We start from the raw sequence: 18,837 nt of genomic DNA, 5'->3' as shown, positions 1-18,837 counted from the left end.
ATGATTGGAGTAGAGCTCTCATAGTACCCATATATAAAAAGGGAAATAAAGCTGAATGTGAGAATTACAGAGGTATTTCCCTACTAAGTGTTCCTGGCAGGATCTATACAAGTATACTTGAGAAACGATTGAGAAGAATTGTGGAAGAAAAGTTGGGTGAAGAACAAGCTGGATACAGGTCAAATAGAGGCTGTCAGGATCAGATCTTCACTTTACGACAAATAGTCGAGAAAGCACGTGAATATAACAAAGATCTGTATTTAAGTTTTGTCAATTTAGAAATGGCATATTACAAGGTGCCAAGGGAGAAGCTATTCAATATGCTACAGTTATAAGATGTCAATGGGACATTATATCAAGCGATACTCAGTCTTTATTTGAGTTGTAAGTCAGCAGTTAGAATTGAAGGAAGTACAGGAAGATGGTTTAATGTTAAATCTGGTGTGACACAAGGATGTAAATTATTTATATGGATTACATTATGAAGGAAAGTGGTATTAAAGATGATATCAGAATTGAAGATGTTAATGTCAGCTTTTTGCTTTATGCGGATGATGTTATACTTCTAAATAAATCCGCTACAAGTCTGCAAGATACTCTGACTAAATTGAATAACTGTTGTAATAGATATGGTAAGAAGGTCAGCAATAAAAAGACAAAGACAATGAAAATAGGCAGTCATTGAAAATGTCAACTTTGTTGTGAATGGAGAACCTGTGGAACAAGTAAAACATTTCAGCTACTTAGGCATGATTTTTAGTGAAGATGGTAAATTCAATATAGAAATAGACAACAGATCAACAAAGCTGGTATGGTGGGAAGTCAATTGAATAAATTCATATGGAATAAGAGAGAAATTAGTCATAACACTAAATTAGCTGTATACAAGACAGTGTTCAATCCAGTTTTAACTTATGGATTTGAGTCAGGAGTAAAACACTTGAGCAAAGACTAGAGACTGCAGATATGAGAGTCCTGAGAAAGATTAGAGGCATGAACAGATGGCATCAATGGCAATATCATATTAATTGTGAGAATATTAGGAAAGAACTTGACATTGTCAGCATCCAGGAATGCGTTAGAAGCACTAATCTCAGGTGGTATGGTCACTTAACAGAATGGGCAAGGAAAGATTAGGAAAAGAAGTGTTCTCTGCCAAGTTGGCAGGAAAATGACTCAGAGGAAGACCAAGATATAGGTGGATTGATACGGTACAAAGTGCCTTACACGATAGAAATATAAGATCTGGTAATGTTGGAGTCTAGACAAGTAACAGACTGATTTGGAGGAAAATTGTAGATAGGAAGTTAGTAATGATGTAATTTTTTTCATGTAGTACTATCATATTCTGTACACCCCTTGAGGGTATATGGCAGGAATTTGATGATGATAATTTCGTACGAAATCTACTAAAAATGATAAGTGTAACAACCATCTTTTATCACTCAATTGTTGATAAATATCTCCTTTTTCATCAAGAAAATTTTTTATATCGTTAATTAATACAAGAAATCTTTCTAAAAATTGACTTCTGCTGAGCCAGCAAACATTATTGTACAACAGAAATTCACTATCATCATCTGCCTGTAATTTAAATAACTGCTATTGCAGGGCTTTTCCTCAAACAGAATTTACAATTTTAAATGTAATAACTAAAACATCTTTTGTGTTTAATCTTTTATTACACAGTACTTGTTGGTGAATAATACAGTGGTATGTTAAAAAATCTGGATATTTGTCATTGTTTTTACATAATGAAATGAAATCCAATTTATTACCTATCATTGCAGGAGCACCATCAATAGTAACAGACACAAGTTTAAAAAGTGGAAGTTTGTGTTGTTTCAGAAATTCATCAAATGCCAAAAAAATGTCTTCTCCTCTAGTCCTTCCCAATAATGGTATAATTTTCAAAAGTTCTTCTTTACCTGAATAATCTTGAAATACCATGCAAATAAATACCATTAACTGAGCAATATCAGTGAAGTCGTTTGATTCATCAAATTGTAATGAAAATGCAACACATTAGTGAATGTCTGACATTAACATGGCCTGGAAACTTTTCTCCAGCAATTGGAACTCTTCCTTTCAGCAATTTGAAACCTTGTTTGTGGCCTAGAAGTAGTCTCTCTCTAGCGATGTCTCGAACTGAGAAGCTCCTTTCTGGAAGCGGGAAACTCCTCTCTCAAGCAACATGGATCCAGGCAGCCTCTCTGACAGTGACTCTGGACCAGGCAACCTCCTCTCTGACAGCAATTCTGGAACTGGGACCTCCTTCTGCTTGCTTCAGTCCCTTTTTATTAGGCTTCCTCTGAGACCTCGCATGAAGTTTAGCAACCCCCAAAGAATCGATACGAGTCTTCCATCTTAAGTTTCAAGTTTGGTATGCCTTTTGTTCTCCTCCGCTTTCTTTTGATTGTAAGTTGCCGGCCATCGGAAAGTTGTTTGAACTCTTTCTGACTGACTTCAGAGACGTTTACACTTAGAGCCTGCAAGCCTTTCTCATACATACAAGTTTTAATAACAATCTTTCTAATTCTGCCATGTACAGCTTCGTCGACAAAAACATTGCCTTTGTTTTTAACACTCTAACATATTCTTATTAAAGCAGTATATACAGTTAGCTTCAAATGAGTTATTTACAAAAACATCTAATACAAACTATACCAAGACAAACAAAGTTTATTTTTTTACAATATTCACATGGGACTTAACCTAAGTAAAAAATCAATGTAATATGCTTTGGAATATTTAATATTTAAGCTACAATCGAGTTTTTACACTTTACTTATAATCGTATTCACTCGGCTCGCTGTTTGACTTCCACTGATCCAAATTAATTCATTTACCCAGACTTATAAGAAAATTACTGATTTGACAATTTTAATGAAAAATAAATAAACAATAGCAATACACTTAAAGCGAATTAAAAATAATACAAAATAATGATAAATAAAATATTATGTTTTCAGTTTTAATTAAATTTGTAAGTAAGGAGGAATACACAAGAGATGGACCAAAAATCGCTCCACGATCGACGGGTTGAACACCCCTGAGATATGTCAATGATATCTTTATCATTTGGGAACATAACCACAAAGAACTTGAAGATTTTGTATGGTTCCTGAATAATTGCCATCTGAAAATCAAATTCACATCAGAAATAGAAAAGTATGGAAAATTACCAATCCTAGATTTCTTTATCCACCAAAAACATCACTGGAGGATTATCATTAGAAGTCTGTTGGAAAGAAACCCACACAGACAGGTATCTACACAGCAAGCTCATTTCACTACCGTCAACAAAGATTAGATATAATCAAAATCTAAAAAAAAAAAACAGTTTTAAAATGTACTCAAAAGTGATGAAATTAAAATAGAAGAACTTCAAATCCTATTTAATTAATTCCTCCAAAATGGCTACTCAAAACATATACTAAAGAAACTTATTTTCTGATGAACCATCCTGTGATAACCCAGAAATTAATTAGAAAGCCATGGTATATGTACTATGTTGGCAATGCATCAAAAAAAGAAAGAAAGAAAAAAATATTCAAATCACATCAGAACAGTCCTCAAACAGTTAACACCTTACATATTTTCCTACATTTCACTCAAGACAAAGTTCCATTTTATAAATATTCTGGGGTATACAAGATTTTGTGTTCTTGTGGAAAGGTGTACATAGGTCAAACTAGGAAAAGATTCAAAATCTATATAAAAAAGTGAAGGTGAAAACAAAAGGGAAGGAAAAAAGTGGACTTGCAGAATACATCCTCAAAGAACATCACGGTATATTGGCAAGCATCCTCCATGTCTTACTCAGAAAAGAATTACTTCAACAGATTATTCAAGGAATCTTACAAAGTCATCCGTTCAAAAGGTCCACTAAATAGAAGCCAAAGACTAGTCCTGCATAACACTTGAACATCATTAATTAATATGTGTAGCATTCAAGATCTTTCCTATTCTAGCAATCATATACAGCATATAAAATGTAAATGATGCACGTAATTAAACTATTATTCCAATCTTTAATTACGTATATCATTAACATTTTATACTCAACAGATTTTTTTTTTTTTTATGTTAAATAACTTTCTGAAGATGCTATCAGCTATACAGACAACAAAAGATGTTGAAGAAATACATCCAGCATTTATAAAATAACATCTACAAGTTAAAGCCTGGTTATTTATTAAGTTCCTTGTAGTGAATTACCTAAAAAAAAAAAAAAAATCAAAACCTGTGTTAAGTGCATTCTTCTTCTTCAGCTTTTCCCACTTAAGTAGGGTCGCTGTTTGTGGCGAGTCTCCTCCACAACCTCCTGTCTTCGGCTGTAGCCACATCCAAGTTCTTTATCCTCAAGTCCTCCTCTATCGCCTCTTCTTTGGCCGTCCGTGCTTCCTCCTCCCCTGTACATCCATCTGAATGACCTTTCTTCCCACACACTCCTCCTCCCTCCTCATCACATGACCAAAACCATCTCAACCTTGCCTCCTGTATCTTTGCTCCTAAGTTCGTAACTTTCACTGTTCCCCTTACATAGTCATTTCTCAGACGATCCTTTCTGGTCACACCGCACATCCACCTAAGCATTCTCATCTCACCTACCACCTCCTGCTGATGTTATTTTTTCCTCAGGGCCACAGTTTCCATAGCATATATCACAGCTGGTCTCACTACTGTCCTATAGATTTTGTCTTTTAGATTGATCGGCACCCTCTTATCGCATAGCACTCCAGACATCTTTCTCCAGTTCCTCAATCCTGCTTGTATCCTGCACCCCACTTCCTTCTCAGCCTCACCATCCTCTTTCATTGTTGAACTTAAGTATCTAAAGTCACTGACCTTCCTGATGACATTTCCTTCCAGCTCCAGATCTGTCTCCTGCTTGCCATCCACTTTGCAACACATATACTCTGTCTTGCTTCTACTCAGTCTCATACCTCACTCTTCCAGTACTTTCCTCCAACTTTCCAGTTTAGCTGCCACTTCTTCTCTTGATTCTGCACACAATACGATGTCATCTGCATACAACATAGTCCAAGGGGGAACAGTTTAAGGTGTGTCTTCTCTCACCTCCTCCGTCACCACCTCCATCACAATATCAAACAGGAACGGACTTAATGCTGACCCTTGATGCAAGACAACTATCACTGGAAAACTTTCCATCTCTCCCAGGCAGGTTCGAACTCTTGTCTTCACATTTCTGTACATCCCCTGCACCAACCTGACATATTTCTCCAGTACCTTCTTCTCCCTCCGACACCTCCAAACTTCTTGCCTTGGCACTCTATCATACACTTTCTCCAGATCAATAAATACCAGATGTAGCTCCTGTTGCTTCTCTCGAAACTTTTTCATCATCTGTCATAACCCAAAGACGGCATCTGTCGTCAATCGACCAGGCACGAAGCCGAACTGCTCCTTTGCAATCTCCACTTCCTTCCTCAGTCTTCCATCAAGAATCCTCTCTAGGATTTTCATTGTGTGGGACATCAACTTTATTCCACTGCAATTCTTACAGTCTTGTGCATCCCCTTTACTCTTGTAGATGGGGACGAGTACTTTCCCTCCATTCCTCGGATATATTTTCCTGTTGACAAACTTTTATTAACAGGTCCCACAGTAGGTCAATTCCCTCTTCCCCCAGTGCCTTCCATGCCTCCACTGGGATCCTGTCAGGGCTACCGATTTTCCATTCTTCATCCTCTTCATGAGAATGGTTCCATAATGGAACTGCTCTGCAGTGATAAAAAAGATTTTATGGAGGTGTAATCTGCCACTTCTCACTTTGTTTCAGTTCTGTGACACTAATGCACAAAAGACTTCAAAATCTGTGATATTAATATTATGGTGTGGAAACATATGTTGAATTTGTGGTGTTTAACTGGTCTTTCACCATATTAATCCACAAACAAAGGGTGAAAGCCTTCGATATATGTTTTATTAGCATTATAGTGGAGTGGTGTTAAATTTGTGTGTTCATTTCACTGCATATATTCATGTTCTCCAACAGATCTTCAATATTCTGAAAATATGGGTCGGTCAGATTTATCATGATGAAGATGGGTTCTGCAACATAACTATTTCATCAGCTGACAGAATTGATATAGTATCTCTGTTCTCCAATTAACAGGTTGTGAGTTCTTATCCTCATTCTGCCAGACATATTCTCATGTGTCCAAAGTGAGAGTTGATTTTAATTGACTGGTGTGAGTCTATTTCTCTGATATACTGGAAGTCCAAAGCTGCTTGAAAATGCTCCATGTTTGGATTTTACAACAGGTTTCCCAAATTACCTTATCCTTAGGACACTTACAGTACTAAAGCAGAGTTGGCAACCTTCTATGGATGGGATTCACTAAAGAATCTTATGGAAAAAGTATGAAAAGGTTCAGATTTGTCTAATCATCTCCAAAATACTGTTTTGGAAAACAAGTTCTTGTGGAACTAATGAGCCTAACAAAAAAAAAAAAGTTAAAATGTGAAAACATGAAATTAGGAGCAATAAGCCAATGTATTAAAGAAATTTTAGTATGAAATAAGACTGGATGTTTACAAAGACAAAATGAGTATTTCACTCCAGAAGGTTTGGGGAACTCGAATGGTTAATTAACTGAAGTATCAACAGAAGTATCTAATGGTTAATTGATTACAATTTCATTATTAATAAACCTGACATGTACACTGCATTTAAACCAAAGTGAAAGGAAAACATTGAAATGGCATGTGCTGATATACAGATATATCAGCACATTTTTGAGCAACCAAGTACACAAACATCCTTCAAAAAGTAGTCAGCTAAGAACCATCAAACATTTATTTTTTAGACATTCTCCTATAAAAATGTAAACAAAACCACATTGTTTTTATTTACCTGTTTGCAAACTCCATGCTGAAATGGCTAACAGCACTGCTTTCATCAATATTTTCTGGCACTATAAAAGAAACCATTTAAATAAATCAAACATGCACTATTCCATTTTAAATTGTTAAATAATGATATACATTCAAACATTTAGGAATCAACAGTTTCCTGGTTTCTTTCAAATTATATCACCCAAGTAGGGTTTTGGTTATTATTACATGACACCTTAAAGGAGTCCATGGACTCCTTGAAGGACTCATCATTTTAAAATCACTTTTTTCTTCAAGAATATTTACATACATTTGAATCTCTAGGTTACCTCTAAAAGATGCTTAAGCTCAATCTTTTTAAATCTTTCATAAATATTTTTTTATTTTCAATATGATTCTTCTCATTTTTGTCCTGCTCAAAATTGAAGATTACATATTTGAAATTTCCTGTATTATCCTATATCCTGAATTCGTCTAAAGATAGAATGATCAAAAAGAACATACTCCTATATCCTAAATTACTCTAAAGATAGATAAACAAAAACTTAACCAATACACTTTTCTCATTACTTACATGTAATATTTGAATTTATATGCTTATTTATGTTGGAACATATTAATAATGTGTCCTGTACAGAAATCCAAAATGTCCTTACTACTGCTATTAATTTTCCCAGGAGAGGGCAAAATTAATAGCAGTAGTAAGGTGATATGGTTAGGATTTGTCATATATGTTTCGGATTTGTCACACACACTGTTTAAGATCCCAAACAAGAAATAGCTTTGCTTCATTCAAGACATGTAATGACTCCAAAATTTTCTCTATGTTTCTACTAGAATATTCTTAAGTAGGATGGCAAAAGTAACTAATTATACAATTTCCCATTTCATAAGTTGCCCCTATCACTACTTGAATTTACTTGACAATCAAGAAGTTTGTATCATGTTCAATAATATGGCTGCTCCTCTCTTTTCCTGATAACGATTTCCTGAATAGAGCATCGCTGTTATTCAGAAGTATCTCATCTGTGCTTTGTTTGTAATAATTATGTCATCATCAAATTCTTGACATTTACCCTCAAGGAGTGTACAAGATATTATGATAGTACTACATGAAAAACTTACATCTTTACTAACTAACAATCAATAATTTTTCTCCAAATCAATGTTACATGTCAAGACGCCAAAATTATCAGATCATCAAACATCTAGGAAGGTTTATGTGTTCATCATACGTGTTGATTAATTTTATATATATATTAATATATATTAGAACACATACTGATAAGTAAATAATTATTTATTAACTTATTGCTGATATCTCCACAATATTTACACAAGCAATCATAACATCACCCATCTCAACAGTACCGTATCCTAAAAACACTAACCCACAGGTATAGAGCAATTTGTTCCAATGACAATGATCATACTGCTGAACTCTCTCACTTACACCACACTTCTTAACCAATGGCTATAATCTCCATAAGATAGACAAAATACTAAATGCTCTCCAGAAATAACCCCCTCCCCCAACTGTCCACCATGGAAAACTACAACAAAACAGTCACCATCCCATAAAAAACACATCAGAAAAGATATCTAGAGTGCTCAATAAATATCAACTACATGCTATATTTAGACCATATGTCAAATTGGCAACTCTTATCGGTTTACCCAAGGACAGCATGTCTCCTTTATCATATCCAGGAGTCAACGAAGTACCCTGTTCGTGTGATCAAGCTTGCTATGGTCAGAGAGGAAGAATTGAGGACATCCGCCTCAGTGAACACAAAAAATACATCTGGCACTATCACTATGGCAAGTCTGGTGAACAGGATCAACTGGAAGAAAATAAAATTGCTGTGCAGAAGCTTTTACAAGTCAGAGAGATTGTTCTTACAATCAACAGAAGCCTTGAAACATACTTCAAACCTCAACAAGTATGACTGTATAAATATGCCTAAGATTTAAGAGAGAGTCATCCTAAGACATAAATAATACATACCTGCTTTCGCCTGCTTAAATAGAGGGTGCTAATTAATTAGGACTTTAGTCTTTGTGTTGTAGCTACAATTGTTCAAACTAGCCCCATTGTTACCTCAGATTGTTGTTCTCTCGCAAACTGTGACAAACTGTTTTTTGTGATCTGAATATGCTGGTTAGAATACCAGTGAAATATCAGCCAAAAGTCAATAAATAATTTATTTACTTATTAGTCTGTGTTCTAATATATATATATATATATACCATCAAAATTAATCATTATCAGATCTTATATTTCTGTCTTATAAGGCACTTTTAAATGTATCAATCCACATATATCTAGGTCTTCCTTGGGTCTTTTTCTTGTCAACTTGGTAGAAAACACTTGTTTTGCTAATCTTTCTTCTCCCATTCTGTTTAAATGACCATACCACATAAGCTCTGCTAACACATTACTAGATGCTAACAATGTAAAGTTCTTTCCTAATGTCCTCATTTTTCATACAATAATGCTTTAATAAATAGACAACAGAATCAGCAAAGCAGGTATCGTGGGAAGTCAATTGAATAAATTCATATGGAATAAGAAAGAAATTAGTCGGAACACTAAATTAGCTGTATACAAGACTGTGTTCAAACCAATTTTAACTTATGGATCTGAGAGCTGGGTCAGAAGTAAAACACTTGACCAAAGACTAGAGACCGCAGATATGAGAGTCCTGAGAAAGATTAGAGGCATGAACAGATGGCATCAATGGCAATATCATATTAAAAATGATGATATTAGGAAAGAACTTGACATTGTCAGCATCCAGGAATGCGTTAGCAGAGCTAATCTCAGATGGTATGGTCACTTAAATAGAATGGGAGAGGAAAGATTAGCAAAACAAGTGTTCTCTGCCAGGTTGGCAGGAAAACGACTCAGAGGAAGACCAAGATATAGGTGGATTGATACGGTACAAAGTGCCTTAGACGATAGAAATATAAGATCTGATAATGTTGGAGTCTTGACAAGTAACAGACTGATTTGGAGGAAAATTGTAGATAGGAAGTTAGTAATGATGTAATTTTTCATGTAGTACTGTCATATCCTGTACACCCCTTAATCTTAATAATTAAAGTTAAAGAAAACGACCCAGAGGAAGACCAAGATATAGGTGGATTGATACGGTACAAAGTGCCTTAGACGACATAAATATAAGATCTGATAATGTTGGAGTCTTGACAAGTAACAGACTGATTTGGAGGAAAATTGTAGATAGGAAGTTAGTAATGATGGAATTTTTTCATGTAGTACTGTCATATCCTGTACACCCCTTGAGGGTACATGGCAGGAATTTGATGATGATGATGATAATGCCATCTGTTCAACCCCTAATCCCATATTTATAGTCTCTAGTCAACTGTTTTATTTCTAACACAGCTCTCAGATCTATAAGTTAAAATTGGTTTGAACACTGTCTTACATATAGCTAATTTAGTGTTTTGACTAATTTCTCTCTTATTCGATATAGATTTATTCAGTTGACTTCCTACTATACCAGCTTTGTTGATCCTGTTGTCTATTTCCATATTTACTAAAAATTGTGCCTAAGTAGCTAAAATGTTTTACTTGTTCTATAAATTCTCCATTCACAATACAGTTGATATTTTCAATGTTTCTGCCTATTTTCATTGTCTTTGTCTTATTGCTCATTTTCATACCAAATTTATTACAACAGTTTTATTCAATTTAGTAAGGAAATCTTGCAGTCTTGTACTGGATTTACTTAGGAATGACATCATCTGCATAAAATAAAGAGCTGAGATTAACATCTCCAATTTTGATATCAGGTTTAATACCACTTTCCTTCATAATGTGATCCTATAATGAATAACAGAGGAGATAATGTACATCCTTGCCTGACACTAGATTTAACATTAAACTATCTTTCTGTACTTCCTTCAATTCTAACTGCTGATTTACAACTCAAATAAAGACTAAGTATTGCTTGATATAATGCCCCACTGACACCATACAACTGCAGTGTTTTCAATAGCTTTTCTCTTGCACCTTGTCATATGCTTTTTCCAGATCTACAAAACTTAAATACGTATCTTTGTTATATTCCCACGATTTCTCAACTAACTATTTGTCATGAAGTGAAAATCTGATCTTGACAGCCTCTATTCGGCCTGAAACCAGTTTGTTCTTCACCAAGCCTTCCTTCCACAATCCTTCTCAACCATTTCTAAAGTATATTTGCATAGATCTTGCCAGGAACATTCAGTAGGGAAATAATTCTCACATTCAGTTTTATTTCCCTTTTTATATATGGGTACTATGAGAGCTCTACTCCAATTATCTGGAATTCGTCCCTCTGTCCAGGTCTTCTGAACTATGCAATGCAGCCACTGCAAGACTTTTATACTTCCACACATGAGCATTTCTGGTCAAATATAATATTCGTAAATTTGATATTCGTACTCCAGCTGCCTTTCCACATTTCAGACTTTTGAAAAAAAAAAAAATCTTCCCATGTACCCACAATTACCCTCGTGAATGTCATTATTACTAACCCATTCGAATCTGAAAACTGAAATCTCATTCAGCATTACATAATCGTTACTGTACACACACGTACTAATAGAGAAATATCCCTAGTTTTCCTGGTTTTGCACTTCCAAACTCTTGCTAGACAACCACTTTTGCCAAACATCCACTCCAAAACCACTCGAATGTAGTCCATCAGGCATATATAATACGTATTATGTTAAGTATTTTTATCCTCAAACAACATTTTTGATGTTAGAGCATGTGACAAGTTTTCTCACTCATATGTCCGAAAAGTCCTATCTATCAAATTCACTCCATACATTCATAAACTACACATCATTCCTCCAGCACAATCTTTTCATTAGAAATCATGGCCCTTCTGAATTCTGTCCTATCATACCAAGGCAGCAGACTCGCAATCTTTATTTTCTTACTCTTCATTTTTTTTTTCTTTTAACAAATCTTGCATATCCTTGCTCACTGAATATTACTCCTCTTTCAAATCATTTGTTCCTGCATAAACAATCGACTCACTTTTTTTCCCCAAATCTTGCTTATATCTCTACTCATCCACTTAATCCCCATTCGATTTATTGCAGTCTTATTCTGCTTCTCTCAAATACTCCCTTCATACAAAGATTTCCTCTCAGTTATATTTCTCTCTACTGATCTCTCATTATCATCATCAAATTCCTGCCATGTACCCTCAAGGGGTGTGCAGGATATGATAGTACTACATGAAAAAAATTACATCATTATTAATTTCCTATCTACAATTTTCCTCCAAATCAGTCTGTTACTTGTCAAGACTCCAACATTATCAGATCTTATATTTCTATCATCTAAGGCACTTTGTACCGTATCAATCCACCTATATCATCTATAATTGATGTCACCTTTATCATCTATAACTTCTTTTACAGCACTCTTTCCTCCATTTCTAAGCTTCTTCAACAACCTCCAGAATATTTTGCCACCTTCTTGATATTTATTTTCTATGTTCTTGCCAAAGTCCTCCCATGACTTTTGTTTAGCTAGTTTTACACACTGTTTAGCTTTCTTACATTTGTCTCTGTATTCTGTAAGAGTAAAAGCTGACTTATTTGCCAGGAACTTTTGATATGCTTTCTTCTTTTCCTTCACTGCCTCTTTAACTTCCTGTGTCCACCATGGAGTTCTAATTTTTCTATCCTTGCAGACAACTTCGCCACATGCCTCTCTAGCTGAATCAATCAGGGCTTCAAAGCTTGCCACTGAATCTCCAAGGTTTGGTTCCTGTTCTCAAACTCTTTCATTTTTTCTTCAATAATCTTTGTGTATTTTAGTCTACAGTTTACATCTGAGAGCCTGCTCAACTTTTATTCGCTTTAAAACTTTCTTACATGTTATTCTTTTCAATATGAAATTCAATTTTATCCTGCTCAAGACTAAATAGTGATCACTTCCAATTTCAAATCCTCTGTACACTCTGGTGTCCTGCACAAGGGAGAAAACATCACTGTCAACAATAACATACTCAATGAGACTTTTCTTATTCCTTGCTTCTTCTCTCCATGTGAATTTGTGCACATTTTTATGTTGGAACATGGTGTTAGTAATAACCAATTCATGTTCTGAGCAGAAATCCAACAGGTATTTGCCATTATTATTAGCTTTGCTCTTTTCTCCAAATTTTCTCAAAACATTTTTGTATGTCTGACAATCACTTCCTACTCTGCTATTTAGATCCCCAACAAGGACTAACTTTTCCTTTTTCATTGTGTCATTAGCTTTCTCTAGAGCCTCAAAAAATTCCTCCACTTCTACCTTAGTAGAACTTCTGTGGGACCATAGGCAGAAATAAGTCTCATTGTCCAGTTCCCCATTTTGATATATGCCCAAATCACTCTCCTTGACACTGCCTGCCATTCAAGAAGATGAGCCTCTTATTTTGTGTTCAATACTATGGCTACTCCTTTTCATTGATTGTCATTGCCTGAATATAACATTTTGTATTTATTGCTCAGAAAGATCTCACGAGTTTTTGTCTTTTTTGTTTCAGTCATCCCTATTATGTCAATCTGGTACTTATCTAATTCCTCTGCTAGCTCCATTTCTTTGCCATTCTGGCTTCTTATGTTGATAGTACCAATCTTTAACTCTCGTGATGTTGAGTTGGAGGGTGTTTTCAGATTTGTTCCAGTAGCTGACTTTTCGCTGTTCACCCTGGTTCCCTGGGAAAACACGGGGGCCTTGTTTAACCGGGCGACGCCCCAGCCGGCATGAAATTTTGTTATGTCGTACCATCATTTTGTATTTTGGTTTAACCTATAGGAATACAATTTGGTTGGCTAATTCCCAAATTGCCAGCCCATCCTCGTTCGTTCAGTATCCAGGTAGATACCCAACAAGGTGCACCACGAGAAGGTGAGATTGGACATTAGGTCAGAAGCTCTGGTCGGTTCTCCGCATTCCTTTAAAGGCTATGTGGAGGTCTCCTCTCAATTATACAGCTTTGACCCTTAAGCACCCCGCTTTAATCTTTTACACCAAATTTTCACAAAAAAAATTATACCTAGTATTTATTTCCTACTATACTGTTCAGATTTCTAATAAGGATCAACTTTATGTCTGCTACCTTCTCTAATGACTTAAAGATGATAACTTTTATTTAGTAGAACCTTCTGAGGGAACATGGGCACAAATAAGTCATTATTCAGCTCCTCATTTTGATCTTTGTTTACATCACTCTACTTGAAACTGTATCCATTTAAGAAGATTATCCTCATGTTCAGTGTTAAATACTATACCTCCTACTTCATTTGCGTGATCATCATTCCCTGAATATAACATCTCGTATTTGTTATTTAGAGAAATTCTATTTCTATCTTCATTTTGGTAATGCCAATTTCATTGACACGATATTTCTCTTAATTCTTCTACCATTTCCACTTATTTTCTGTTGAAACTTATATCGATTTTCTCTATTTTCAATTTTGCTTATATTGAACTGGAGTTTGTTCAATACCTGACTTTTTGCTTTACCCAGTTCTGTGACTGGTCATTTAATCTGGAGATGCCCAGTGAGCATGACATTCCATATTTTTGTATCATCACTGTCTTCTCGTTTAAACCAATACAGAATTCAGTTTAATCAGCTAAATCCTAAATTGCCAGCCCACCCTCCTTCATTCAGTATCAAGATAGAAATGCTACTGATGGGGTGCAGCAAGAGAAAGTGAAGACTGGACATACTTGTTGGTTCTTCACATTCCTTAAAAGGCTACATAAAAGTCTCCTCCCTGTTATCTAGCTCTGACCTGTGTTAAGTCGAAGTGAAACAAAATATCAAAGAAAATTACGTTTCATTCGGACTTAACATAGTTCTCTCTCTCTCTCTTGGAGCAAGTAATGATTTTTTCAGAAATGAATAAGCAATTGTATAGCAATCTTAATTTAGTTTTATGTCTTTTATCTTATATTGTATTGTGAAATTTTATTATGTATGGCTACTTAGTCTCAAATACTATGTAAGTACCTGACAATTGCTAGGAGAGAAATAATATTCAAAAATGCGAAATGGCCGACTTCAGAAACACGTAATACAGTGTACAGGCATATCCATTAGTAAGCACAGTGCTTCCCCCCCCCCACTCCATAAGTTACGAGAGGATTCCGCATGCGGCGCTGTGCCGTGAAGAAAGATGACATAGATGTCGATGACGAAAGAGAAAGGAGTGGGGCAACGCTTAAAAGTGCATCTAACGCTGGAGACGAGGCTTTTATACGTTTTCCTGCTGCTGCGTTTCTGTGCCCTCGGAGGTTCGGCTGGTGCGAAGCCTCGTGGTTTTCCTTTGTTCAAGGAGATATCGGAAGAATGACCAGGAAGCCTGCCAGATGGAAACTAGCCCAGCAAACTATATTTGTGGAAGACTACAGAAATATCCAACTATGAAGTACAGAGGGGATCTGTAGTGAACATCCTGAGAATGCGTGAAGTAAAGTAGCCGTAGAAGGCAGATATCTGACGAGATAAGGAAGCGGCCAAAGTAACATACCAGCAATTGGTACGGTGCAAAATTTTATATCTTCTATCTAGTGGAAATGATTAGGAAGATTTTATTGTAATGTGCTACGAGAGACTCTTAGGACAGTATATTGATAGACTGAGAATGAAACAGAATATTGTACGCAAAGTTTATGTGGCAGATAGAATCTAGAAATTACTGCTAAAATTGAAAGAGATACAGAAAGTTGTTTCATGAATTAACCTTGAGAGAGAGATTTATTCGAGTTCTTAATTAAGTCTGTTATATATATATATATATTGAATAGGATTGTCAGAGAATGAGAATAGAATTTGATTCATATTGAGAATGGAATTGATTAACTAGAGCAGTACAACGAGACTAAGTGTATTAAATATGTTTCAGATTGAGATTTATAGAAAGGATAAAGAAATTGTATATATGAGTGCTAATTCTCTACCTAGCTTTGATTGTTTGATTGATTCAGTGTTATAACGTGTATTATATGTAATTTTCTTGAAATTAAATGTTTTGCTTAAATATAAATGTTGTACTGCCTGAACTTAAAACCTATTGCACTTGCTCATAAAATTTAGCGAACCTAAAAAGGCGGGAGAATAGATAATATTGGGTCATGACTGCAAGTTGGAAAAATATAGTTGATAAGAGTGAATGCTGACTATTCTAACTCCTTGCTCATACAAGTTTAGTATAATCTAGGATTCAGGGTGGTGCAGCGAAAATAAAATAAATTTCTCTGAATTTGAATAAGGAGTTAGAACCAGTGCTGAGACAAAGAAATAGGCATCTGCCATTTGCATTTTCTTTGTCTCACAAATCAACAGCTTCATTCTTGTCAGGGACTCGGCCTGAGTTAAGCTAAGTGAGATAGGAGATTAAAGTAAATGGTATTAAATAAGTAATATGAAAAGAAAATATAGGAATTATTGAGAGAAAGGTGGAATAAAGTAATATATACATATAAGAGATAAAAGGAGGGCCCAAAACATAAGAGAGTAGACAAAACAAAATGGCGCTGCCGACAGGATTTGATTTAATAACGAGAAATATATAGAACCCATTAAATCCAAGTGAGCAAGTTGTAGGTCAAGACAGGCAAGATTGAATTTTGAAAATTTTGAGTACAGAACTAAGAATTTTGTAACTGATAAGTCATTATGGCACTCCCTTCTAGCACTGGGATGGACGACATTGAGTTTTTTAGAACAGTAAATCCCCAACAAGTATTCCTGCAATTCTCTCGAGGGACAATGACGATGTATTGGCCTTTTTCTCTTACATCGAGAAACTGAGAGTATTAGCTAACTGGTCCGACTTCCAGTTGCTAATATTACTCAGGAGTAAATTAGTGGGAAAGGCTAAAACCTTCCTATATTCCTCTCCTATTTTAAAGGAAATGCTAGAATACACCAAATTCAAGGAGACGCTGATCTCACAGTTTTCAAAGCTTAGAAGTATAGGACCAAATCTATGGAAATTACAAGAAAGCTCCCAAAAGGACAGGGAAAGTGTGACTGACTATTACTATTGTCTGCTGACATTGGCCAACAGTCTTAGCATTTCAAGTGAAGATAAATCTCACCTAGACTGGGGAATTTTCCTTCAATTTAAGCAGGGACTGAAGCCAGAGTTAAGAGAGACAGCATACAAGAAGAGAATCACAAATCTTGAGGATTGCTATAAAGCTGTAAGGGAAAAGGAACAGGTGCTTGGAGACATTTGTCCCACATCCAAGTTATGCAACATAAACATCATTAAGGAAAATAGTAGTTCAGGGGACCCGCATAAGTCAGAGATAGAGACAAAGAGAGAAAAGGGGATGACTAGAACTCAAAGGAATAATGAAGTACACAAGACCATCAATTTTAACTTAGGGTCAGATGGAAAGGAGAGTATTATGTCTGAGAAGAAGGATCTGACTAACAGAGAGGAGGTATGTTCCATGATTAGGCATGAGGTGACAAAATTACAGCAACCTGTGATGGATAGACTGGATGCTGTATTGCAACAGCTGGCTATCACATCAGTCAAAGCCTCAGAGCCCAGTATCTTGCATGCAGAGGGAATAAAAGAAGTAGTTATACAGGAGGTAGAAAAACAGAGCCAGTTTTTCTACCTCCTGTATAACTATGCTTAGTAAAATTGATAGCATGATGGCAAAATTAGAACAAATGGCTGAGCAAAATCACAACTTCTACAACTCAAAACCACAGGACAAGCGTGTTCAGAGGGAATATAGGGAACCCCCCACATGTTTCAAATGCAATAAGATTGGGCATATTGCCAGGAATTGTCTATCAAATAGAAGGCCCCCTTGGAATAACAACAGAGAGGCAAACTTTGGACAAACGTCCTGTAGTAACACCAGAGGAAATAGGAGCTACACAAAGCCTTCACAATCAAAGATAACAGTCAAGGGTGAGATACAGGGATCCCAGTGTAACATGCTGTTGGATACCGGTTCCCAAGCCTCAGTCATTTCAGGAAACTACTTCCAGAAGATACGATCACGTATATGGCGGGGAATTCGCAATCTCAGGGAACCCATCAAGATATCATGGATATCAACATCCCAAGTGCATGTAAACAAGAAGGTTAGACTAAGATTATACATGCCAGAATTTGATATGTGGGTTTGGCAGGAATTGCTAGTCCTCCCTAAGGCATCCCACCAACAGTTTCAAATAATATTAAGAACTAACTTCCTAGAGAGACATAACTTCTCATGAGATTTCTCTCGAAATGAAGTTTGGCTCATTGGTAGAAAACACCTTAACAGGGAGAATCATAAGGTGAGGGAAGGTAAAAATATAGTCTCACAGATAGATAAGGTTTGTGGGGTGGTTGAGTCCCCTCAGAAAGAATCTCAGAATGTTACAGTCTCAAAGGTAGAGTCTCTACCTGAACCATGTCAGGATTGGATAAGGTAAAGGATGAAAGTAACTCTGAGGAAAGCTTGGAAATGGATGGCCAAAGAACTGTGGAGTTAAACTAACCAATGTAGAAACCAAGCATCTAGACAATGTGAGCAAGAGAAAACTAACGAAAAAAAAAAAATGGAACCAAGGGAAAGACTCTCCCCCCCGGAGAATATGCTCATTGCTCAAAGTCTTCCATGTAAAAGTTAGCTATTGAGGGAGGGATAGTGGTGAGACCATGTTTATACCTTCTTTTTTGTAGGTAAAAATTATTTTGCCACACAAAATACCCAGAGCAGAATACATGGGCAAAGAGGGCTGAAATATCGGATATCGGGCAGAAATATGTTTCTTAAGAGAAGAGAATAGTATCATTGATTGGGACATTACTTTTTACTAATGTCCTGATCAATGATACTACATACTTACAGAATTCAACTGATTGAATTATGCTGTGTTATCATTCTTGCATTTCTGACTGAATATTAACTGCCTTTCCAAATTT

The 18,837-nt window shown here is 35.8% G+C and overlaps 1 protein-coding gene across 1 annotated transcript in view; it reads right to left on the bottom strand.

Annotated features, from left to right (window-relative positions):
• casp (Fas associated factor casp) overlaps nt 1-18,837 on the bottom strand; it is a 439,916-nt gene that overhangs the window by 182,239 nt on the left and 238,840 nt on the right. The window contains exon 10 of the mRNA XM_090414528.1: nt 6,884-6,944. Coding sequence (XP_090270654.1) covers nt 6,884-6,944 — 61 coding nt within the window. The remainder of the gene's footprint in view (nt 1-6,883; nt 6,945-18,837) is intronic.

This window comes from Typopeltis vanoorti, chromosome 25 (assembly GCF_054136105.1).
Source record: "Typopeltis vanoorti isolate ZY-2024b chromosome 25, IOZ_Tvanoo_1.0, whole genome shotgun sequence".
Lineage (NCBI taxonomy): Eukaryota > Metazoa > Arthropoda > Arachnida > Uropygi > Thelyphonidae > Typopeltis > Typopeltis vanoorti.
This window is presented reverse-complemented; position numbering and strand designations above follow the sequence as displayed.